The 24,495-nt window shown below is 42.6% G+C and overlaps 3 protein-coding genes and 2 long non-coding RNA genes across 7 annotated transcripts; 3 read left to right on the top strand and 2 right to left on the bottom strand.

The window, feature by feature from the left end:
* Nucleotides 1-49: 49 nt before the first annotated feature.
* On the bottom strand, nt 50-5,074 carry Aasdh (Aminoadipate-semialdehyde dehydrogenase). Of its 2 annotated transcripts, XM_017167070.3 has the most exons (7): nt 4,709-5,074; nt 4,312-4,650; nt 3,972-4,253; nt 3,478-3,908; nt 1,988-3,321; nt 1,492-1,932; nt 50-241 (listed from the first exon to the last, which is right to left on the bottom strand). In XM_017167070.3, exons 1-6 carry the CDS (start codon nt 5,056-5,058, stop codon nt 1,519-1,521), a joined length of 3,150 nt encoding a protein of 1,049 aa, XP_017022559.1. In that variant the 5' UTR covers nt 5,059-5,074; the 3' UTR covers nt 50-241; nt 1,492-1,518. The 2 variants fall into 2 exon arrangements, with proteins under 2 accessions (XP_017022559.1, XP_017022560.1); XM_017167071.3 differs by lacking the exons at nt 50-241; nt 4,709-5,074 and having other exon boundaries at nt 1,502-1,932; nt 3,972-4,249; nt 4,312-4,482.
* Nucleotides 1,385-1,990, top strand: LOC138929675 (uncharacterized). Its single transcript, XR_011445914.1, has 2 exons — nt 1,385-1,503; nt 1,576-1,990. It is a non-coding gene; the product is annotated as an uncharacterized lncRNA (long non-coding RNA).
* Nucleotides 5,075-5,541: 467 nt separating the features above from the next.
* On the bottom strand, nt 5,542-11,737 carry Agpat2 (1-Acylglycerol-3-phosphate O-acyltransferase 2). 2 transcript variants are annotated; one of them, XM_017167081.3, is made up of 3 exons: nt 11,355-11,737; nt 6,440-6,651; nt 5,542-6,336 (listed from the first exon to the last, which is right to left on the bottom strand). In XM_017167081.3, exons 2-3 carry the CDS (start codon nt 6,613-6,615, stop codon nt 5,697-5,699), a joined length of 816 nt encoding a protein of 271 aa, XP_017022570.1. In that variant the 5' UTR covers nt 6,616-6,651; nt 11,355-11,737; the 3' UTR covers nt 5,542-5,696. The 2 variants fall into 2 exon arrangements, with proteins under 2 accessions (XP_017022570.1, XP_017022571.1); XM_017167082.3 differs by lacking the exon at nt 11,355-11,737 and adding an exon at nt 6,720-6,879.
* Nucleotides 11,738-12,583: 846 nt separating this feature from the next.
* Nucleotides 12,584-15,010, top strand: prg (piragua). The gene is made up of 2 exons (XM_017167072.3): nt 12,584-12,977; nt 13,032-15,010. The coding sequence occupies exons 1-2, from the start codon at nt 12,840-12,842 to the stop codon at nt 14,577-14,579; spliced, it is 1,686 nt and encodes a 561-aa protein (XP_017022561.1). The 5' UTR covers nt 12,584-12,839; the 3' UTR covers nt 14,580-15,010.
* Nucleotides 15,011-23,669: 8,659 nt separating this feature from the next.
* LOC108074793 (uncharacterized) lies at nt 23,670-24,114 on the top strand. The gene is made up of 2 exons (XR_001770704.3): nt 23,670-23,987; nt 24,049-24,114. It is a non-coding gene; the product is annotated as an uncharacterized lncRNA (long non-coding RNA).
* The last annotated feature ends 381 nt before the right edge of the window (nt 24,115-24,495 follow it).

The raw sequence follows: 24,495 nt of genomic DNA, 5'->3' as shown, positions 1-24,495 counted from the left end.
GAATATATTTAACATATTTCAGCAACAAAGACTCAAAATACATTTCAGAATCTATTTTAATTCAGCTTCATAGAAACTATTAGGATTAATTAACAATTTCAGATTAGGTTATAATAATAACATTTTAGAATAATGGAAAAATGTGATGCAGGACTTTATTATCTTGGCAAATCATCCAGGATTTTAAAAACAATCCACTCTGGGAAATAAGACCTTCTCTGCAGAACTAGTATTTCTTTAGCTAAAATGGTAAATCGAAAAAAAACTAGCTTATTTGATATATTAACATTTTTATGCCCTTGCAGGGTATAATAATTTCAGTCAGAAGTTTGCAACGCAGTGAAGGAGACGTTTCCGACCCCATAAACCATATATATTCTTGATCGGCATCAACAGGGGAATCTTTCTAGACATGTCAGGAAGAAATCGATTTTTTGGCCATTTTTGCAAAATTTTATAAGGGGTTACATCTAGACATATACGCCGCCGCGCCACGCCGCCGCCGCCGCCGATTTTTGCCTTATTTGACGCGCCGCCGCCAAATTATGAAAATAACGGCGCGCCGCGGCGCGCCGCTGGTGCGGCATCGGCGCAGCGTCAGCGCGTCCTTCAGTGTCATTGTTCTTTATAAAACTTAAAAAAAAAAAAATAACTCATTAAAATGGCCTTTTTGCCTTATTTGACGCGCCGCCGCCGCCGGTTCTTTCTGACTACTACGCCGCCGCCGCCGAGTCATTTTGACCTCTACGCCGCCGCCGATGCCTTTAACCATCGGCGTAAACCTCTAGTTACATCATTAAAATTTTTGATTTTGATAAAAAATTGAATTTTCAAAATTTTTAAATGAAGTATGCAGATTTATTAACTGTAGAAAATCTTGCACAGAACAGTTTTCCGATTTAAAATTAATGCTCTTTTGGCCGAGTTATGATATTTTTAATTTAAAAAAAATCAAGAAGTTTTTTAATATAAAAAATCCGATTTTATAATACAAAATAATATTTTTCTAAGTCAAGGAATCATTTCCGACCCCATAAACCATATATATTCTTGATCAGCATTAACATGCGAATCTTTCTAGACATGTCCGGAAGAAATCGATTTTTTAGCCATTTTTGCGAAATTTGATAAGGGGTTACATCATTAAAATTAGCCAAAATGGCCAAAAAATTTTGATTTCTTAAAATTTGAAATTTGGTATGCAGTTTTTTTAAATTAATAAAAACTAACACAAAACTGCTTTCCAAATCGAAATTAATGCATTTTTGGCTTAGTTATGATATATTTTAATTGTTACCTGCAAGGGTATACAAACTTTGGCTAACCAAAGTAAGCTTTCTTTCTTGTTAATATACAAAAATATCGCTTTAAAAAACGATATTACCGAAAAATATACATATATATCGGTACGCTAAAATATATATTTAAATATTGACACAGTATGGTTTTTGTCCTTCCTTGGTTGTATTAATTTAATCTGTAACAGCTCACCTATTTGGAATGGTAGATTGTGATCTTCTAAATCCCCAGGCAATACAAGAAATTGTCTCTGCATCCCACATACACTCTTCGCAGGCTCTCAATGTAGCACGCACCGGAGAACACTTCGCCAGGCAGCTTGTCCGACCACTGGATCTCGCCGTTCCTAAAGTTAAGGAGGACAAGGTTGCCATTGGTGGCACTGCACCAAACCAGGAGACCATTTGGTTGAACTGTTAGCAGACTGGGCGTTGCATAGACGGGAGCCCCGATATTGATCTTCCAGCGCAGTTCCAAGTCCACTGAACCCCGGATCGAGCCCGTTTTGCACTGCAAACAATACACATGCTGATCGATGCAGCCGAAGACAACGAAGGATTGCCCCATAAATGTAGGTGGCGTCTTCACAACCAACGAGGAAAAGATGTTCCCTTCTGCGGTGTAGGTAGCCAACTGAAAATGGGGATTTCATATAGGATTTTGAATAAACTCTTGAGGTTGTACTCACAATTTTCCCGTTGCCCACATGACAGGCATGAACGCGTCCCGCCACTTCAGCGCATAGAAAGATATTGGACTGCGACTCCAGCAGGACAGGTGTGGAGAAGATGGGCTCCCGGCACTTCTGTGTCCACTCCACGGAGCCATCGGTGATGGCCACACGAGCATAGGTGCCGTCCAGCGTGCATAGAATCAATGATTGTTCTTTCGCCAGCTCCAAAGGACTGGCGAAGATGGGCTTCTCGCCAATCCTCAGGCACCACAGAACCTCTTGCCGCTCGGCGGACAGGCAATAGACATTATAGTCCTCCGCATAGCTGCACACCACGATCCGACAACCGTCGGCTGAGAGTAGGGGCTGCGACTTGATCATGCCTCCGATCTCCACTCGCCACAAAATGTCACCGGATTGTGGATTGAAGCCGTACAGGCAGCCATCGTAGCAGCCAACCATGGCCAGCTGCTCGCTGAGGAAGGTCACCTTGCACTCGATGCGATCGGGTAGCCTCAATATACTCAGCTCCTTGCCGGTCTGGGGATCCAGGGTTCGTAATATCTTGGAGTGGGCGCCAACGCACACGTAACGCCCCTCGTACTCGGTCACTGGTGAGTCGACGCACTTTTCAAAGTTCACCTTCCAGTGGTACTGCAGCTTGAGGGTCGGCTGTTCAATGCGCTTGATTACCAGGCCGCCGACGCAGGCGCTGCCGCCACAGCTGGGCCTATTCGGCAGTAGTGGCTCCACGGGCTTTAGCTTGACATTGTTGGCCACCAACTTGGCCGTGTCCAGGAATCGCAGAACAGAACGCAGCGGCGTGTTCTCGTCCAGCAACATCTCGAACAAGTGGCGCTGTTCATCATCGATGCACATCTGTAGGCCAATTTCACGGCAGATCGTGATGGCGTGAAAGGAAGTGCCACCGGCTTGGCGAAAGCTCAGCGAATAGCCACAAGGATTCGGACAGTCCTCCTCCAGGCGCTGCCTCTTCGTTGACGGCAACTGGTCATCGTGCACATCCACACACTCTAGTCTGTCGTGCAGATAACTCTTTAATATTTCCTGCGCCGGCTGAGCCAGTGGCATGCATTCCTTCAGCAGCAGTTCCTTGTCCATTTTGCCATGGACGTTGCAGGGAAAGTGCTGTAGGTATACAAACCTATCGGGCTGCTCGGCCATGGACACCTTGGACAGTATATCGAAGGTCTGGGCTCGCTGTTGGACTTTGGTCTTGGGCTCGAGGCAGCGAATGCAGCAGATGAGCTTTTGCAAGTTCTCCAGCCACAGGCAAGTGGCCAGTTCGCCGCTCAGCAGACACCTTTCTATTTTTCGAGTGATTAAGCCTGGAACAAAGCAATTAATGGGGGAGTTATAGCTAATTCGGTGCCAAACGAGCCAAAAACTGTTGTGCTGCGGCTAAAGTTTCCTTAAGAAGAAATATACATTTGTTGGGCCCTCCTTAAAAAACCTATTTTAAATGTCTTTATGGGGAAACTCACCCAAGTTAATGCGATTCCCTGCTCTCTTGACAATATCGTTGGCTCTCTCTCCATAGCACAGGGAGCCATCGTCCAAGCGATTGACTAGATCTCCCGTCGCTCGAAAGCAAATGCCTGAATCTTCTTCGGAATCCACCTGGTCATCGATCTCTGGTATATAACAACGTCGGGTCTTGCTGCCCAGGAATAGCTCGCCGTAGTCCAAATTCCTATCACTCTGACATTGAATCCGCAACACAGTATCCTCGTCGATGAGCGTACCCAGTCGTACAGGAGCCTGCAGGGACTGGACGATGTGGAGAAGACTCCAGCAGGATATCTCTGTGATTCCGTAGATATTGCAAATGTGTTTCTGCAGCAAGACACGCGGTTCCATCCAAGTGACGAGCTCAGCATTTGAGGGAAAGGGTTCGCCGCCGAGAAGAAGAACTCTGTTTCAAGGATAAATTTAAGCAATGTTAAGCCAGTTTTCAGCTATCAGCTATAATCCACACCTTAATGAGCTGGCGCTGCTCAACACTCGCTCTCTGATGGCAGTGCTTCCAAACTGACGGAACAACGAGGGAGTCATCTGCAGTAGACTGATGCCGGGCTTGTTCAGGTTTACGGGAAAAAGGGCATTCAGTACCCGGCTCGGGGAATCCCTCATCGAGTGGTGACTTAGCAGCAGGGCAGCACCATTGTGAAGCGCCAGAAATATCTCCACCACGAAGGGATCAAAGGTGCAGGGCGTGCCCAGATAAATTATGTCTGCCATCGAGACATTAAGCTTCTGGCTTCAAAAGATGATGGAGGATTCGTTGGCATTGGGTTACATATCGAGTGATTACTTACCTCAGCGACTCTATGTTGGGTGCAATGCATTCGTAGGGCACATGGATGAGCTTGGGTTGGCCAGTTGTGCCCGTTGTAGTGATGGTGTAGCACATATTGGCGGGCAGGGGCTTTTTTGCCTGCACTCTAGGGCTTTTGTCGGTGCGCTTCAGCTTGAACAGCTTGCACTCCTCGTTGAGCACCTGGATACTGTCCAGTCGCTCAAAGTACAAAGCCCCCACACCCAAGTGTTCACTGACCAGCAAGTAGTCCACTCCGGCAGAGCACAACTGGTCATGTAGCGCCTCGGAGAGCAGCATCTTATCCGTGGCGAAGAAGTAGCACTCGTGGTTGAGTATCCTACGCAATTCAAAGCCATTAGTTCACATGTAATTCTACCTAGAATTTTGGTACGCACGCTAAGATAAGAAGGCACGATGCTGGCGTGTGCTGCGTAATCCGAAGGGCGATCCCTGCTCCGGCTGGAATCTGGTGGTGGCACAGCAGCTCCAGCACTTCTACCACACCTTCCACAGCCTTGGTGTAGGTCACGGTGCTATCCTGCGGCTCCATTCGCTTTATCAGAAAGGGAACATTGCCGAAATCTCGTATGCGGCCGACGTCGTACAACTTCTTCTGTTCCATTCTACTTTCTCCTGGGACTAGTCTGTCTTTAGTCCTTGACGTCGGCTCCTGGCCGGATTGATCCTGGTCTCCTTCAGGCTCTGCATCTTCAGGCAGTTCCGTTTTAAGCTCGAGTGTTTCCATTGATATCAACAACCACCTGTTTACAAAATCCGGCCCCCAACTAGAGATGTTAGCTCTTTCCTATCGACTTATCGATTTATATACGTTACTTTGGGTCTATCGATTTTAATTTGAAATCTTTTTGAAATGATAAAACAATTGAATTCCTCAATTTTTTAAATTTACCGAAATAAAATATCCCCAAGATCCACATATTTTAATACAATTTTGTATTGTTCAGTGCCAAATACATGTTATATATTTCTCATTTCATTATTTACATTTACAACTCAATACATAGATCGTACGAAGCTTATAATGTGCTTAATAGTCCCTTGTAAGTGTCTTGTTGGTTGGTTTTTCTCGTTTCATTTGTCAAAAAAAGCTCTTGGCATACATGTGCATGCATTTTGAGGTAAAACAGTTAATATTCATCGAAAATATTTCCGAAGTATGCAATATAGCGTAACTTAATCCTAGGCAAAAATTAATCCAAGTCTCCTCTACATTTCCGAATTTCCGTTGCTTTATTCCTCTCACTCTCTCGTGCCAAATCTTCTAGATTGCAATAAATTACGTCCTCAAACAGGAACTATTGTATATTATCTGGGTGTTATTTTCGTTTAACCTGAGGTGAATCGTACATCCTATATCCAGTCCTATGCCTGCTTCTTCGCGCTCAAGGCTTGGCCTTCTTTACTCAGCTTCGAGTACTCTGTCTGCATGATGGACTGGCACTCGCCCATTAGCTGCTCAATGTCGTCCTTGTCGTACTTTTCCGTTGAGACTTCGGGCAGGATGTGGATGAGGGCATGGCCCGGGCGGAAGGTCTTCTTTTCATCGTCCATAAATGAGTACTTGGAGATGACCACAGGTTGGATGGGGCTCTTGCTCTGGAGCGCGATGTGGAACGAGCCCTTCTTGAAGGGCAGCAGCGTGTCCTTGTTGTTGCGTGTGCCCTCCGGGAACAGCAACAGCTTACAGTTGCGCTCCTGTATCGCCTTTGCCTCCTTCTGCAGCGAGTTAATCGAGTCCGACTTGCGGGATCGATTAATATAAAGGGTGCCCCAGAGCCACGCCCCGATGCCGAAGAACGGAATGTACAGGACCTCCTTCTTGGACACGACTGTGGCTCGACCGATCACTGGCCACAGGTAGGCCAGCACACACAGATCCACCGCACTCTGATGGTTCATTATGACCACGGCGCCGTGATCCTTGCGCACATTCTCCAGGCCCCGCACCTCCATGGTGATGCCCATCAAGCGGCACAGCTGCCTGAAGCACCAAGAAGGAACGCTGACAATAAAAAGGAAAAAGAGAAAGAGGAAAACTATAACCAACTGTAACTATTATTATAGGTAGCCTTTAAATGAAAGCTCTGGGTTTGGTTTATACTTACAGGGCATTACGATAGTCCCTCGGCCTCAGTATCATGAAGGGCACACACAGCAGGACTATGGCACCCGCTCCAAAGAATATGAAGATCATGCGCATCTGATAGGGAGCTTTGGCGGAAATACTTAGGATTAAGGCCACCACACAGGCCAGGCCAATGACTTCACAGGTGCAAGCCATTTTGAAAGCGCTTCTTAAACCCAAGGAAGTCGACTTCTGTAAATCAAGAGAAAACTAGTTAAATAATGTACAAAAATATATATAAATTAACTACTAAGACTAACCAAAAACTAGTTTCGAATGACCGAAACCCCTCAGTTCTCCTGGCCAAGTGATTTTGAATTTTGAATTTGATCTATTTAGTAGCCGACTCTTAATGCCTAGCTCACTTTTACTTTGTTACATCATATTTAGTGATTCATTAGATTGAAGATTCTTCTTTATTGACTTTCGAATCAGCAATTGCTCATATGTACATATATAGTATTGGCGGCTATTACGAGATTGCATTACGAGAACTCAAAGTGGCAATTATTTTCAATTATCTTTAATTTGCATACTGTCTTGATTGCTCAATAGATCTTTTATATACATATGTGTGATTTTGGAGTCTTAAATCTTTTACTTTATAGCCCATCTTGACATCTAAATGGTAAGCACCGAGAATCATATTAGTAATAAGTTTATTTTAATGGCAGCACTTTAAGATTAACTGGAAATTATTGAAAAATATCATATATTCCTATAGCAACAAACCTTTTAAGAGGCCTTACCAAGGTCGGGACACGTTCGATCCCTCAGATAGAAAAGGTACAACTGAAAAACCCGAGTGACGCCAGGCATCGATTAAACTGTACAAAAAGGCTTATCAGGAAATGCCCGATAGCTATTGTTTGGATTAAGGCACTGAACTTTGGTATCGCGTTTATACATTTTATTATATGGTAACAACAGTTCCTAATCAGCTCTTGCAAAATAAATGACGAATAGTGAAAAGATTTGAGAGATCAGAATAGTAATCAAGTACTGGACGATATGGCTTAAGTGCAGGTAAAGTAAATACTTTTTCAAGATTACTGTTGGTGCTGGGTTTTTTTTTAGTTATTTATGTACGGCTCCTTGTCGAATCGATCTGAAGATTGTTTGAAATAATAAAAAACTTGTGAAAGAATAATCTAAACATAATTAAAACAATGGCTCCATGCCGGGGGTACATAAGATTCATGGCTTTTCCAACAAGCTAATCTCGAGATAAAGCTTTGACATAGGAACGTTGGCGCATAATATATGGCTGAAGGTAGCCTAGTTTTTATACCAGGTGCTCATAAAGTTTGAGTACTAGTAGTATCAATATTGTTGTGTATTTAAAACTGTTGCCACGCGCCCTTCCGCCCTAAATCTTTGAATAATACTACGATTATCAAGGTGCGAAGTAAGAGCTACACAAAATTATATATATTTTTTGTAAAATGTATCTTGTATATATATTTAAAGTTCAAAACAACTAGATACCAGATATAACATATAATATTGGTTATCTAGCTTGGTTTCTTATTGAACTTAAAAACTCATTTTTAGGGGTACTCACTATCTATGTCTAGGGATTGAACTCTAAGCTCGTACCTTGTTATTCAGGCCAAAGCACATCTACAGCGACATATCTGCTCCACACCTTCCCATATGACTTTAGTAATTAGTCAGTAAAAAGTAACTACTCATGTATATAGAGGTTTGTATATATGTACATATATCAGTCAGTACTTGACACAATGTCTCTGGCGGTCACGGACTGAGTGAGACCCTGTTGTCATGCTATTAACATTACGGAGGCCCTTTTAAGCTCCAAGTTCGGACAATCTACTCTTTAAATTCTACTTCTAATCGAGATTAGTAGGGTAAATTTCAGTATTTATCATCTTTAGCCTTTATCTTTATGGCCAGATCATGTCAATATTAAGTTCTCCCGCCAACACCACCACAAGGTTCTAATCAGGTTGTAGGCCTGCTTTTGATTACAGTTTGTACTATAAATGTTTGTCGTGCTGAAAGAGTTTTTTTTTTATGGACCCCTCCTGGTGCTTTATTCACGAAAACAACTTCTAATGTTGGCAATACCAATTATGATGACAATTATCGTTACAGATACAACTTGGACGGCGTTTGATGACAAACTGTTGATACTGGCGTGACCTTTTGGAGGAGGGTAATTGTAATTGTACGTTGAATGGGCACTTAAGTCCAATCAAGCCTCGAGATCATTACATTAACTGCCTTGGATTTTCATTGATTTTTGTGAGAGTCAGAAATAGAAAATTATACTTTGTTATGACTGCGTTGAGTTGGTATTAATATTACGGTAATAAAGTGCTACAATAAGAAGCCTTTATTTTTTTTGCAGAATACAGACGGTATACGATAATATTCCAGGTACTTATCGTAATTTATACACACTTTTATCGAATTATAGCGAAATCAGTGAAGGAGATTGATTTCAATCATAAACAAACTTGGGAAAAAAACGAATTAAAAAGTTAGTTAGAAAAGAGTTATAGCTTTAGGAAGGAATAAATAGGATAATTACACGTATGCTAATTTGTTAAGATTTGGAAAACACTTGCTTAAAGTATTTAGAACTTTGCTATGAAAATTAATAAACTGACGTTATTGCAGTAATAGTCATTCATAATAAATCATGAGTAAATAAAATGCAATTTCGAAATCTCAGAGAATACGTAATCAAATTTACAACTTTGTCACACTTTGTACTTTCCTTATGACTGTGCTAAAAATTGAAAAAAAAAAAAAATAATAATAATAAATAAATTATCAACAGCAAATGTTTTATTATTTGTTTACAATATATTCCCCGAATGACACGAAAGGGGTTTACGTTTTACGGTTCCCATTATCATTTTGTGACAATTGCCGCGAAGCTTTTCGTGTGTGTGCGACAGCGGAACATCATCGATCCATTCCAGCATAAGCTTCGGCCACTGATAAGATAGTGGCATGATTTCAGCCAGGAAAATAATGGCTTTACTACACCTTGGAACTAGCTGACGAACGCACGCATGAGGCCGCTGCATGTGGACGAGCAGGAGGACTCCGGACCACAGCAGCCTCATTTGCCAGCCAATTGAATGAGACACAGCGTCAGCATCTTGGAGTCAAGTTCAAAGTCAACGAGTGCACAGCTCAGCGGCAGTGAGGAGAATTTTTCCAGACCAAGCTGAGTCATTAAAAGATCTCACGACGATCGGACGTTTTCTAATCAAACGACTAAAGATCATTGTTTTACGAGTAATTGTCGAGTGGAGTGTTTAAGACTTGAATCGCCAGTTGTTTGTAAATACTGTGTAAAACAGCTGTTATGAGATTTGAGATAAAATATTAACTCTGGTTTAGAATTTTAACTTCTTCAAAACAGATATAATACATCTACAAAATTCGACCTAGTAATCATCTAAATTCCGTATATGACTTTTCAGAATTAAGAGAAATTGTCATAATCAGGCCTGCTCCGGTAATCGTAAAATTTTTTCGATTTCGTTTTGGGCGAAAACGAACCGTTTTCGTTTTTAGCTGCTCCGGTTTTCGGCAAATTTCTGCTATCGGATGTTTCGTTTTCTCATCGTTTCTCACTGCTCAAGCAGCTAACTTGTGTTGTTGGTAATAAGCAAACAACGTAAAGTACTGCCTATTATATTTACAATTGCCCTTTTTCTAAGCCAGAAAAAGGCAAAAAATTGTAGAATTAAGCAAATCCAGGCACCTAAGATGCTGCCACACTTTTCACAGTTTTAATTCCGGTGGTCTCAAATAATTATTTGGTTAATTTGGACTATTTAAGTAGTAAAATTAAATACCATTAATTATAAACAACTATTTTGGCGGTACTTTAAAGTTATTAATGTATTCATTTATATTTAATAAGTATTTTTAACTGGCTGTTTCGTTCCACCAACAATATGGCAACCTTGGCGATAACTTTTTGCGGTGAACTATCGGTCTATCGCCAAAACGAGAAAACTGGTTGAACACGGCAAAAATGTTGTTGTCAAATCTGAGGAGGGGTCAGAAATAAATTTTTTATAAAATAACTACCTGCCAGAATGATCTTGTGGTGGTGTGGAATAAACATCAATAGACCACTGAGTAAACTATTTTTTTCCCTTTGTAAATAAGATCTGATTTCATACAAAAAAAGCCATTTACTTTTAATTCCGGCCAGAAAAAGGTGCCCGTTTTTCAAATCGAAAAAATCTTTCGTTTTAGATTACCGGAGCACCAATTTCTCGTTTTCACAAACGAAAACGAAAAAATCTTGCCGTTTTCGATTACCGGAGCAGGCCTGAATGTCCCAAATAATGGCTCTCAATATTAAATTTATTGAAAAAGTGTCTTAAAGCACACAATCATTGTTTATTCTTTCCTTTCTGTGCTTGTAGTCTAATTCCAATTGAAATCTTTTGAAAACCTCCTAATGAAATATTAATTTAATTTTTAAGTTTTCAAGTGATACTTTTAAACTTCCCACTCTTCGCTTTAAATGAATAAATTATTAAAGAACCAAAGCATTATTTCACACGCCAAAAAGGAAGCGGCGGAGTCCCAATAACCTAAAATCAACAGGAAAGCTTGGGGGGAATGAGTGAAGGAAAAGGTGGAGAAAAGAGTGGAGGAAAGATGTGGGGGAGGCTTCCAGAGAAAAAACCGACGACGAACTGGGAATTAAGGGCAGTGTGCCAGACAAAGATAGAGCGACCCCTGGAGAGGTAATAAATGTACGCAGGACTCTCCTTGTTGCTGTTCCTGTGGCTTTTATTCCTTGTGGAACGAAGCACACACCGCATGGGAGGAAGGACCGAACAGGGAAGGCAATGAAGACGAAAACGCACTACTAAATAGTACAAACTCACGAAACCGTTATAGGTGGAAAAAAGTTGTTGCTGCTGCTTCCCGGCTTCTATTCTCCCGCGTTTGTTGTTGCTGTTGCGTGGGCGTAATTGTTGATTTGCAGCTACGTGTGTGTGAGTATGTATTATGTACGTATGCCTATGTGTTGGTGGTTTATTTGCGCGGGAGTCTCGGCTCCTGCAGCATCTGCACTGCAATAAATTCCACGTACCGGAATTGCAAATACACCTGCACTGTCCACCTAATCACGGTTGGGTTAAGGAATTTCACCGCACTAGCACTGTCTCACACATTCCTCGTTCAAATAATTATTGTTTTCCGCCGCCCGAGTGCCGGCACTCTCTACTACTCAGCAGCAGCAGCGAGAGGCGTCCGCTTCAAACAAAAGTCCGTGGTCAATTGAAAAAGCTTTCGCTTCGCGTGTTCGTTGCGCTTCCGTCCACTTAACTTAGCGGCCAGGCTTTGGCTTTGCCGGTGCTGCGCATGTGACCCAGGCGACGCAGTGGAGCTTCTGGTCCGGCTTTGGGTTGAATCAGCTTGCGCGACGGACTGAGCTCCAACCAGTTGCTTGTCCTGATGTGGTCATTTTCCTTTTGTTGTTTGTCCTACATGTTGGATTGATTGAAGAAGTTCTTAGTCCTTTGTTTCGTCCTCTTTCTAAGGGAAGTTCGTAGAGATAATCATTTAAGTTTAATTAAAATACATAAGACAAGGAAAAGCTTTCTATATTATTTATTTGTATTAATTATTGTATAATTTCTGTTATCCTATCTAATTAAAAACATATTTTTCGAAGTATTATAAATACAAAACAATTTAGAATAAGTAAAAGCTTTCTCGAAATTTTCTAATTTAATATTTGAATTAATTATTGTATTATTTCTGTTATCCAAAATAATTTTAAAATATTTTGGTAAGTCCTCTTTATATCCTTGCAGGGTATCATATTTTAGTCTTTAAACTTCCCCACCCTATAAATCCTATTCGATTACAAAGTGTGACTTGTATGCCCAAAAGTATGCAACATTTTAAAAACAATTTTTTTGTTTTTCTTATTTTCAAATTCAAATTCAAATTCATTCTAAATTTTTAATAATAATTTTATTAATTAGCAACAATATTGCAAATTCAGTTTTTATAATTTTTAACTTTCCCTCCTTTTACCTCTTTAGTGTGACCATTTAGAATACCGCTCAGAATCCCTCCGCGGCTTGCCCGTGCGCAACCATTTTGCAATTCAGCTGCGGCCACACGCGCTTTGTTTTCCTCAAAAATTGTAAATTTATACAGATTTCCTATTACTCCGATATTTTACTGCATTTAAAATATCCAGAGCAACCCACAAAGCCGCCACAACACAAACAACAACTGAAAATGTTGTGCTATCTTAATTCTGCCAGCTAATTTGTTATGAAAGTGTTTCGCTCAACCGGCGAGACTTCGATGCGAAATAATTTGCCAAATTAGATTTGCAAACGGAACTTACAATGCACGCGGTGGTGAACACGTGCCGCCTGTGCCACCGCGAGGTGGAAGCCGACTCCCCCAACATCTTCGAGAGCTCCCTGGAGTTCTGTAGTGAATTGTCCATTGCCGAGATCTCGCAGCATCTTTGGGCCGTTCACGTGAGTGTTTGCCGCATAGCGAGTGTGTTCCCAAAGTAACCTTTTCTTTTGCAGTACGAGCGCCATGAGCTCTTGCCGGAGCTGGTGTGCCCGGAGTGCCTAGAGCTATTGTTCGATGCATTCGAGCATCGCAAGGGCATGCTGGAGCGGGAACAGAGGCTGCAGGAGCAGCTAAAGGACATGATGAAAACGGATCCCAAGTACCGGCCCGGCTTCAATGGTAATCCTGGTGAATTCGAACCGGAGGAGGACTGCGAGATTGTGGACGTGGATCCGGAAAAGCTGTCGGAGACCAGTGAAGAAGAGTTCCTGCCTTGCTCGGAGGGGGATTACGAAAACTTTGAGGAAGACGACGACGAAGAGGAGGAGGATTTCGATGAGGAGGACGAAGAAGAGGGTCAGAATGGCGAGGACGCTGACATGCCTTTGGGCATGGATGCCGCCCAGATGGCACATATGGAGGCGGAAATGAAAGCCAACAACGCTAATACTGATCCCAACTCTGGGGTGAAACCTAAGCGTGCCTTCCTCTGTCAGTACTGCGATCTGGGCTTCACCTTGCCCTCCGAGTGCCAGCAGCACGAGAAGAGCGCCCACGACCCGGCTGCTCCGTACTGCTGTACCTTCTGCAACCTCCGAGTGGACGCTCGTACCACACTAATTTCGCACATCAAGTCGCTGCACGATGCCGAGCGTCCGTATGTTTGCGCGCAATGCCGGAAGGGATTCGTGCGTCGCTCCGACTTAAAGAAGCACACGATTGTGCATACGGGCGTGCGACCCTATACCTGCAACGTATGCTCAAAAAGCTTCTCGAGAAACACCAACCTGAACAAGCACATGCGCATCCACAGCGGCGTCAAGCCGTTCGTGTGCCAACAGTGTCCGCGATCATTTCAGACGGCCGTGGAATTGATGAGCCACTCACGCTCCCACTCCGAGGTAAAGGCTTACCAGTGTGGCCGCTGTCCATACTCCTTTTCGCGCAAGGATAAGCTTATGGCGCACCAGCAAGTCCATACCAGGCGCGACGTTGAGGAGCAGCAGAAGCAATTGGGGCTTCTGCCGCCCGGGGAAGGTGACCTCGCGCAACTCCATCAACAGCAACAACTGCAACTCCAGCTTCAGGCCAAGCCAAAGGCTCCAACGCACTCAAAGTCTTCGCGCAATTTCCGCTGCGACGTCTGCGACAGGTCCTTCCAGAGAGAGCGCGACCTGCAGCGCCACAGAGCCCTACACATGGACACGCTGTTCGCCTGCAAGATTTGCAATCAGGGATTCAACCGGCGAGAGCAACTGCAGCGTCATGAACTGGAGGCTCATGGGCCTAGCTATACCTGCAGCATCTGCTGCATCAACTTTCTGTATCAGGTGGAGCTGGAGAACCATCTAAAAGTCCATCAACTGCAGCACAAAATGGCTCAAAGTGCCCAAGAGGCCATCAATGCTGCCGCTAGTCTGCCCCTCAAAAAGGTCGAGCAGGCTCCAGTGGCTGTAATGCCTCCGGTGATTCAGCCCTCGGCTGCCGAACTCTCCTTCTACAGCAACATGATTCCAACCATGAATCTTGGTTTTTACAGCGAGACTCGTCCGGAGGAGTAGAAATAGAGGTATCTAGGATGCAAAGTTACAGTTAGTGTGGTAAGAACTTATATATTTATACACTTGGGGTTTCATCTTGAAGATTCGTAGCCAAATATATTTATACTTGGCCAAATAGAAAGTAGAAAGCTGAAATAAGATTTATATTTATATTGAAACTCTAAGGTTTTTAATAACTTTTAATATTTTTAAGTTTAAAGTGAATTTCCAACAGTTTACTTTCTAAAATATTTTTCTTTTTTAATTTTGCAAATGCAGAAGATAAAAAAAAACCAAGTAAAAGCAAGGTCTCAACAAAAAACAAATGATTCATGCAAAGTTACTTTATATTCATATTATACAGTATCTAGATTTTATATATTTTCATGGCGGCCATTTATTTGTCAATTACTGTTCTAAATAAATAGTATTGAAATAATATTAGAAAATAATTGTTTTAAAATACAGGAAAAGAATCTGCAGGAAAAGAATCTGAAGAATCTACAGGAGAATGGATGCCAGAGAGAAAAGTTAAAATAGCAGAGACAATTTTTCTGTGCTCTAATCGATCGACAATGTCCTTACAAGACTCATTTCCACAACAGGGCGCTTTATTTCATCCAATAATTTTGCAATCACCTGTAACTCCAGACACACAAACATTATCTGTGAGGTATAAATAAACTTGCCCCACAAAAGTTACCTAAAGCTTAAACTAACCAACATGTTGCACACAACAAGTTGCAAGTTGGTTGATCTTGAGACTGACTTTCCGCCAAGTTCCCAAATCGCGGCACTGCCGCCAGATTGTGTCTTGAACTCGACTCGTACGGTAGTCCCTCCACTTGTTCGGAACCCGACCGATCGATCGTCTCGAAGCCTCCTCCACGACGATCCTCTCCTCGGAGTGTGCGCGCGCGCTCTGTGAATTGTGCTGGTGCTGACAGTGTAACGCTTGATAGAATAATAAATAATAAAAATAAAGGGGGAGAGAGCCCCCAAAGAAATGTGGTCGAGCTGCCATAAATAAGGTGCGGATTTCAAACGAGACGATAAATCTATTCCCGCAACGGGCACGCAATCGGGGAATTCGAACTCACCTTGCGGATCCGCTCGGATAGGTTCCGTTGAGAGCGGTAAGTACGCAATTACCATGGAAGGAAGGGTCATTCCGAGTGCGATTTATGTATGTGCCGATTCCCGGCTTGGGGTCTCTGCTGTTTAGGTGTTGGCGTCGCCCGCTGGGGCGCCCTCGGGCTTCCATTCTTAGCCACATCGTTCTCATCATCGTCTCCTGCCCCATGACAAATGAACATGTTGCTGGTCCCCCGACAGCTTTTCTTTGATTGAATAAAGAATATCCACAAGGCAGGGGATACGTTGGAGGAAGCCAAGACCAGCTTGCATGATTTGAGCAGCCACTTTTGTCATTTCCAAAAAAGATAAGGGGCACGAGACGAACTGGAGCACATAAAAGGCAAAAGGCAGCTGGAAGCTGCTACCTTCGTGAGGCACTTTTTGTCCATTTAAATCTTAAGAAATGCGAGGAGTACTTTATAGCTTTGTCGGCAGAGGTTCTGGACGGATGGCATTTTTTTAAAATGAATTTTTGTTATAAATAAATATTTATCTTGATTTTGTATTAATTAAAAAAGCATTTACATTTAGACATATATAAAAGTTTAGTTTACAACTTGAATAAAATTAGTAAAAATAAAACATTCATATTCTAATGCATTTAACATGATTTGCTTTGATTATATATTAGTTAAAAATAGTTAATCCTTTCATAATTTAATTAATATATTAGAATTCTTTAATAAATAAGCTACCACGGTGATATTTTCTACTTAACTTACTCTCGTGGATTGCGTGTCTGTTACTGAAAGCACCTGCAGTGCAAAAATACAGGCATTCCGACGGATACGCGAACAGTTTTAAAAACAATCTAACTTTTGCGGATGTGAAGGGTTAACTCAATTTCGTTCTCGGAAGATAAATGATCTATGTTTAACGGAAAGTATATTCCAACACGCACCTTCTGCCGATTTAGATTTAGTGCAATAAAAGCCCCAGGCTGACTAGAACCCAGTCATAAGTACACGAGTGTAGCAGCCCACGCAACAACTTAATTACGGCTATTTACACGCAGTACGCATAGGAAGACTCCGGCTAGATCTAGATCTTGGCACTGTCAATTATGAGTTACCTTCATTTCTCAAGTGTTTTTCGAAAGCTTAAGGATTTTTAATATCGGAATTTTGGGTTCGTGAAGTGGATTTCCAATTCTCCTATTTTCGAAAGATAATATTTAATGAAATTCAGATTACGAGTAGATTTTTTTATGCTGAATTAAGAGGGTGTCATTAAGTTAATAAGCTGTCATTTTCAACGACCCGTTAATATAAAACTGTAATATTAATCAAAGGTTAAGTGATAATGTAATATAATGTAATCTTTCTTATCAAGGTTCCATAATAATTTTATCTAGTCTTAATAATCTCACAGTTAACTATCATAAGAGCCGTCGCAACTCTCTGCATATTTATACGAACGAAATTTAAGTAAACTCTAAGAACCGCATATAAACTAAACAATTTTACACAGCAACAATCGAGACAAATAGAAATTCTAATTTTTAATCCCACGTTTAATTCAATATCATCTCTCTGCGATAAGCTACTTACACATTCGTTGGCTGTCAGACACACAAATCGTCGTCTTCGCTGTCGTCGTCTGTCGAAGGACTGATGGGAATACGAATACATCAGTGTCAGTCAGGCAGACGGCAGACACCTTTCCATCTGTCACTGGCTGCCACCTTCTCCCATATCGTCTAGCTAATCTCTCATAAACACACAGAGCACCCAGTAGACTCTTTTTTGTTTTGTTCCTCGAAACTTTTTCGCGGTGAGAGCCGTACGTTTGCATTTCACATCCGTTTCGCTTCATTTTGATCAGATGCAATTTAATTCACAATTCACTTTCTTCGCAGACAATGGCAGCCATGTGATCCAGCAAATAATAATGCATGTATAACGTTCCACTTGGCTGACAGGCCTGAGGAGGTATTGGGACTTTGGGGTTTTCATCATCTTCATCCGGATGGTTGTTGTCATTCGTTCACTTATCAAACAAATGTATGCCTATATTTTTAATCGGTACTTGAAGAGGTCCAAGGTATACTGGGTCATGCACACTGTAATAATGAATTGTCAACAGCCTAGATAATCTAGATAGAGATGAGAAAATTATGGATAAGAAAAATGAATGGAATTCTGGGTAAGACTCCAGAAAACTTAGAGAAGAACATAAAATATTACTGTTAATATCCCTATATCTGATAATTCCGGAATCAAAGTATATGAGATCATCATCGAAGCTTCCTTAAGAATTAATATAATTTCAAATATTTTAGATTTCCAAGGTGTCCTTAGCTTCGATTCGTTGCATCGGTATTTACTTTCTTGTTTTCGCTGTATTTCGCAGTGGTTGCCCGTCAAAAACCAGTTCCCTCGCTCCCCATCCTCGTCGATCTACCAATCGCGAGGTATTTGTTTGGCACGACATTTGCTCCTTGCCTTGAATAGTGTTGCGTTGTGGAGCTGTCCGGTGATGGCAGCCGCCTGCCTCCGACTCTGACTCTCACTCGGTCGGTGGCTGCTCTGGTGACGATGGCTATGACGTCGTCGTTGCAGATGTCTTCTCCGTCGCCTCGGGTCCCTGAGTCCGCTTCATGTCGTCACGCAAACTTTAATTCGTTCATTAATTCAGCCGGCAAACGGTTAGCCGGCTCGGTGGGCGTGGAAGTAGCTGGAAGTGTTAATTAGTTGTTAGTGTCTCCGCCTGGCCCCAAGAAGAATAGTATGTATTTAATGAGCGCCTTGGGAACCCCTAATGTCAATCGTGAGTGCTTCTGCTTAGTGCCTCGGCGCTCGGCTAACAGCTTATTAATCTCCTTGGTTAAAAAATACGTTCACTTCTTGCAAAGTATCAAATGAATTTGTCAAGTAGAATTTCTTTTATGTACTGGAAAAAATTACTTAAACTTACACCAAACCCCTTTTATCCTGATACTAATTTCGATATATCTTCAGTGTTTATAATTTGATGATTGCCTCAGAGTTGAGATATTTTTAGACGCAGTTCCAGCCAGTTGATTTCCATAATTGTGTAAATTGTTGGAGCAGGAGCTTTGATGTGTCGAATCTCCATTTCCCCTTTCGAGGCATTCCTTTTGGCCGCGCGAAGACCAGTCACAAATCAGTGGCCCAAGGCCTGAGTCGCAGAACCTTTGCAAATAAATTCTTGCAAGCAATTTTGACCCAAGTTCCCCCTGCGAAATTGAGCCCAGCTCGACCAGAGATGCGCAGGTGATGCGAGGTGAGGTCCAATCTCCGGGACTGGAGAGCCCGAAGGGGCGACCGACAACTTCACTCTACTCCAGCCTGCTTCTCTGGAGCTCCTCCCCTGCCGGCCGTTGTGGGTGTGCAGCTGTACGCTGTCAACTCGCTCGCTGATCCATGGAGCCCATGCGGAAATAGTGGCCAAGGGTGTGCAATTGCTTTGGCGATTGCATTTTCTTTATCGCATCCTGCACAAATTACAAAAATATTTCACGTTCCGCCAGGTTTGGCCATTCTCGTGTCCGTGGCTCTGTGAGGGGAAGGGAGGGCCTTGCCGGGTCACTTGCCCCATCGAACGTGTCCACATTTGTTCGAACACACAAAGCTCCATTGAGGAATTTCCCGGACCAAGTCCCGCGCTCTTTGACTTGCCGCGTGGGAGAGGTGCCTGGCTCGAATGGCTAGATAAATATGTGGTTGCCAATAGAAGATTTTCCCAAAGCAGGTTAGTTTAGGGGGACTAGGGGATCCACAATACTTGCAGATTGGGTTTAAGCAAAAAGAAAAGACTATTATTTTGAATGTTAGTGATAAATGTACTTTTCTATATCTTTCTTGTTTATTTTGTACTCGAAATTTTGAATTTCCATAGCTGCAGAACATATTTCTTTGGGGAAAATCAATCACAAGCATTCCCCTGATTAGCTATCATATATCTGGCTCTAAAACAGTTAAGATCCAAGATCAGGAAGCAGACAGAGGTCAGCTGGAGTACGCCAACTGACTGATGATGGCTCGAGCAACACCGAGTTTTGCAATTCATAAATATTAACACAGCTCGACGACTCAGGAAAAGATGCTGTGAAGTCCAGGCACGGCAGTCTCGTCTAATTGTTTGCTGCCTTTTATTGGCGAGTAATCCCAATGCCAATGCCAACGTGCAGCGATGGCGACGGCAAGTTTTTGTGGGCCAGCCCGCTGCGATCCTGATCTTGGCCAGGCCTTACTGGACTACACGTGCTGGCATCCACGTCAATGTTCGCAAGTGGGCTCTCCATGGCACCATCATGATATTGCGTAACCTGCACGCGACAAGAAATTTAACGCAATGCGAATAGATCGATGGATGGACAGTCGGGGCTAGAAAAATAGCTCTATGAAAGGAAGATGTATAACTAAAATGAATCTATAATAACATTGGGAGGTTTAAAATAATAATAAAGTACATTAAGAGCTAGAAACATTAGTTGAAAGTTGCCTAAGGTATGCGTTATACTTATTTATATCCGAAAAGAATAAGGTAGAGTTGTGAACCAGACTAAACTTATAGTCATATAATGATTTTTATACGAGCTACTTAAATAGAATAAAGTGCTTAAGACTCCATGAAATATAAGTATTCAAGATTTCCATCAGCAGAGAACCATCAATTTCTTTATTGAACCCATACTTGTGTTCTCCGTTTAGCATTTAAACCACAGCCACTCTCCTGTCCACATAATTGGTAAAACACTCACTTCGGTTATTCCTTAACTTGTGGGCTGAGCCATCGGATCCATTATTTTGACCACATCTGTGGCTGTGCGGCTTAGATGGATCGATTATGGGACTGGATGGATTGTCGGGCTTCAAATTGGCATTGTTGGAGTCGGACCTTGTTGGGGCTTAATGCAATTAAGATTCGATTAAAAGTCTTCACACGACGGCGATAGAGACTCTCGGGGACTCCCACATAAATTAGCACGGTATGTTGTGGTGCCTGCCGTCGAGTGTGCCATCGTTTTCCGCTTCCTTTTCCGCTTTTGGGTCGGATGGCCAGGCACACACAGCAATCCAGCAAAGCGAGACCAAGTACCTTCCGTTTTCCATTCGAGATTCGGATTCTTCTGGGAGCCAAGGCCTCGTCTCCGCACCCTTCTCCAGGCTCCTGGTCTTGTTCGTGACTGTTACCTCTTCTTTAGCTGCTGCTGGTTCTTTGTTTATGGCTGTGAAATTCGAAAATTGAATCTTGCGCAGGTTGAAGCCTTGACGGGGCCCCTCCATCGCAGCCTCTCGCGCCGCCAGCCCGAGCTATGCACACGTAATTATCCTTAAAGCCAGAAACGTGACGATATTTGCAATTTTCATACATTTAAGTTCCGTTGAAAATGTTCGGCAGGAATGCGAATGCGAATATTAATGCCGAATGTGACTCAAAGAGGATTCGAAACGTTCGCTGGATAAAGCTCTGAGCTTCTGACAGCTGGTTTTAAGGTTTTAATTGTAGCCTTGGGTGAATATTTGGAGATGGGAATCGGGGGATAGATACTTAGTGATTTTTAAGGCTTGCTAGCTCAGCCTTAATCTCAGGGTCATGTTATGCGCGTGGGCACCTCGTTGGCCGCCATACTGCTATAGAAAATGCAGCTCCATAAGGCAACATTTGTCAACAAATATTATAAAAAAACCACTCGGACGCAGGCATTATGATACCCATCTTCTTCCTAGAAAATGATTATTAATGTCTTGGGTCATTCGTATCACTAAGAGATGGTAAATGCTTTGCAACAATAGGACGAAGACAATTTGAGGAAAAAAGCGATGGATCCAACACATATGGCCAGAACAAATGCGATTACCGAATCAACAAGAGCAAAAACAACAACAACGAAAACTTCATTGAGTTTCGACTGCCTTCGTCTGTCGACTCGATTCGCAAAAATATTTCTCAATGTCTAACCCGAGGCCATGGTCAAGGAGTCCGCCAAGAGAGGAGAGACCAGACCTTTGAGGTAGAGTCGGTCCAACTACCACCTATTAATCAAAATCTCTTGATCTACACAAATCCCAACACACTGAGAGAAACCTGAGGGTAAACGAAGATCGTCCAAGGCAGCATCCCTAATTGGATTGCCAGTCGCTTTTTTGGAGTGTGGGCAAGCTCGAGGACAGCAGCCCCACCACGTTGATGGACGACCAGGACGCCAGCCTCCGACTTTGGCCACAAACAACCAGCTCCATTCCAGGCTACACTGATCAACCAAAAGCGTGTTTCTTTCATTTACAGCATCAATGTGGGTTATGGCTATAAACTTTCGGCCTTGACTTTTGTTACACCCATGAAAAGGGTAATAAAATGTTGCTTAGGAGTTTGTGCAACAAAAGAAGGACATTTTATTGACTAAATAAAAGTCGAAGCATGAAAATCATAACGCCTCCGTTTGCCTTTACACAGTGAACAATAAAAATAACAATAGTTTATAAGAAAAATAATATGAATTTCTGATAAAATTGTGTATTAAGTATTATATAGTATATACATTATTTTGACCTACTAGCTTCAAGTACACCAAATAAAACCGCAACAGACCTTGATCTCTCACTCATCCGACTGAATCCTGTTGGTGAGTGGAACCAATGAAGGCACTTGGCGGGGGCGGAGCTCGACCCTTGCCAGGAAACTCAGGGATCTCTGGGAAGCGGGGGAAGGAAACACGCGGTGAATCACAAAAGCGAGCCACGAAAGCACGATACGATGCCAGTTGTTGTCTGAGATGGAGCTAGTGCCCTTGGCTCTTTATTAAATTAAGTTAAATCATGTAATTTCCATGTAGCGAGTCAAAAGTGCAATTTCTATTCGCTGAGCATCGGGGCGGGAGTTATACTAAGGCTTACAGGAGAAGGGCATGATATCCTAGGCCTGTAATCATTTGCTGGCCTGGGAAGTTGCTTCGTCGATGCCTCCCAATTGATTGTAAATGTTTGCCCAGGCGGAGTTTTAAAGTATTTTCGATTTATAAGAAAGCTTTGAGTATACACTAATTTTTATGGATAAAATAAGTTGTTTATTTTACCAAAAGATAGTTACAAATATTAAGCTAAAGCAAATTTATATCTTTCCTTTAGCACTTTCCCCTCGAATTCAATAGACGGAAATGTGCACATCCAAATTTTTGCTTACTAATTAATTCATATCTCAGCGGTACGAATGCTGATTTGTTGAATTCGCTGCAAATGCAAATTACCCGCGGAACCCACACGTGGTGGGCAGGGAGAATCTCCAGTCAGTCTGGAGTGGAGCGACCGACCCACAGCGGCGTTTGTCTTCCACTCTGCAGATTGGAGTGGAAATTGTATATCGTACTCGTAGTTAGAATAAATAACTTTCCGTCGGGGGCCGCAGCTTTTGCCCAGGCATCCCAGGTAGCCCAGCGAACGGGTATAAGCCTTGGTCTCCTCTCCATTGCCATTCCCATCTCCATCTCCAGCTGCAGCTCCCGTCGCTCTCTGTCTCTCTGTGCCGGGCTGCATATTTATGAGATTTATTTCATTTTATGCGATGTCGCTACCTGATACTGATACGGCGGCCAGCTCCCCGCGCACATTTATTAGATGACATATTTTATTCATTCTGGAAGGCCGGGCCAGGCGATTAGCCATGTTTAGCCAGTCAAATTGTTGGCAACGAGATGGCTGCCGTTTTGGCTTCCTTCCTCTGGCTAAGCCGATTTATGGCCTTACATTTCCGGGACCGTGTAATCTGTCAGTGGCGGGAAAGTGGAGCGGAGCCGCTGCAGCCAATCAGCAGCCATAAATTGACAAAAAATCAAACTACTAGATTGCAGGCCCCGATGGGAATGGCCCTTTTCAGTCTTCGTACTTCCCATCTGCGAAGAAAAGCTTCTTTTCACATGTTGCGTAATCGCCATAATAAACCAGAAGTCACTCTGATATCTCTGATCTTCTCTCTCGTATTTACACAGAGAGAAAGGGTAATTTTCATTAGTTGGCTAAGTAAATAACCCTAACGAGGAGTTACTTGTTTTAAGTAGATTAAGTATGAGTTGCTTTCTCTGTCTTGAAAAAGATACTTTATGGAAAAATAACAACAGGATCAACTAGGATCGAGAAAGCATTACCTGAGAGCCATGTGCGATACCTTCTATGTGATACTGTGCCTGATAACCATGCTCATAATATGGATTGCTGTGCTTCATTTGGAGTACTTTTCTTAAAGAGGGGTGAAGCTACAAGTTCTACGGCCATATGTTACTTTTCAGCAAGTTTTGGTTATTTTAATCTCTGTAATTTCCCTCTAGTTCTTGTAAGTATAAAATTACTTGGAACATTTTTGGAAACAACTTCAATTGCTTATTAATTCACAGAGTTTTTTCTTGGAAATATACATATTTTGTAAACCATAAATAAACGGTCACCATGGGCAAAATCTACATTAAATCTTTTAATTATAACATTTATTTAAAGAGTGCTTATGCGCTATTTCTCAGAGTGTTCCCTCAATTCAAACACTGCCGCCCGCTGTGTTGACACTGAAAAATGCCGACGCCACCAGCGACTTGGACTCGGGTTTCTGTTGCCGATGGCAGCCACATGTGCTTCCACGCACGTCCAACATTTTATGACAATCATTTGAGTTAATTGCCAACAGCACAAGTCCACGGCAGACCACACCGGGCAGCACTGGCTGCGTGTGGCAATAAGACTAGGTTTCCTCTTGCAACATGTTGCATCGAACGCGACTGCAGTACCTGCTCCTGCACCAGCTCTCCAGCCGCACCTGTGCTGCTCCGTCTCCGGCTTCATCTTCAGAC

The sequence above is a fragment of the Drosophila kikkawai genome, chromosome 2L (assembly GCF_030179895.1).
Source record: "Drosophila kikkawai strain 14028-0561.14 chromosome 2L, DkikHiC1v2, whole genome shotgun sequence".
In the NCBI taxonomy this organism is placed as follows: Eukaryota; Metazoa; Arthropoda; class Insecta; order Diptera; family Drosophilidae; genus Drosophila; species Drosophila kikkawai.
The sequence above is the reverse complement of the archived record's forward strand: the minus strand, read 5'-3'. Positions and strand labels throughout refer to the sequence as shown.

Coding starts and splice junctions, on each gene's coding strand:
- Aasdh (XM_017167070.3), bottom strand. CDS start 5,058: ATGGAAACACTCGAGCTTAAAACGGAACTGCCTGAAGATGCAGAGCCT. Junction 3,322..3,477: donor AGGGAATCGCATTAACTTGG/GTGAGTTTCCCC, acceptor GCTTTGTTCCAG/GCTTAATCACTCGAAAAATA. Junction 1,933..1,987: donor ATGTGGGCAACGGGAAAATT/GTGAGTACAACC, acceptor CCCCATTTTCAG/TTGGCTACCTACACCGCAGA.
- Agpat2 (XM_017167081.3), bottom strand. CDS start 6,615: ATGGCTTGCACCTGTGAAGTCATTGGCCTGGCCTGTGTGGTGGCCTTA. Junction 6,337..6,439: donor AGGGACTATCGTAATGCCCT/GTAAGTATAAAC, acceptor TTTTATTGTCAG/CGTTCCTTCTTGGTGCTTCA.
- prg (XM_017167072.3), top strand. CDS start 12,840: ATGCACGCGGTGGTGAACACGTGCCGCCTGTGCCACCGCGAGGTGGAA. Junction 12,978..13,031: donor AGCATCTTTGGGCCGTTCAC/GTGAGTGTTTGC, acceptor TTTCTTTTGCAG/TACGAGCGCCATGAGCTCTT.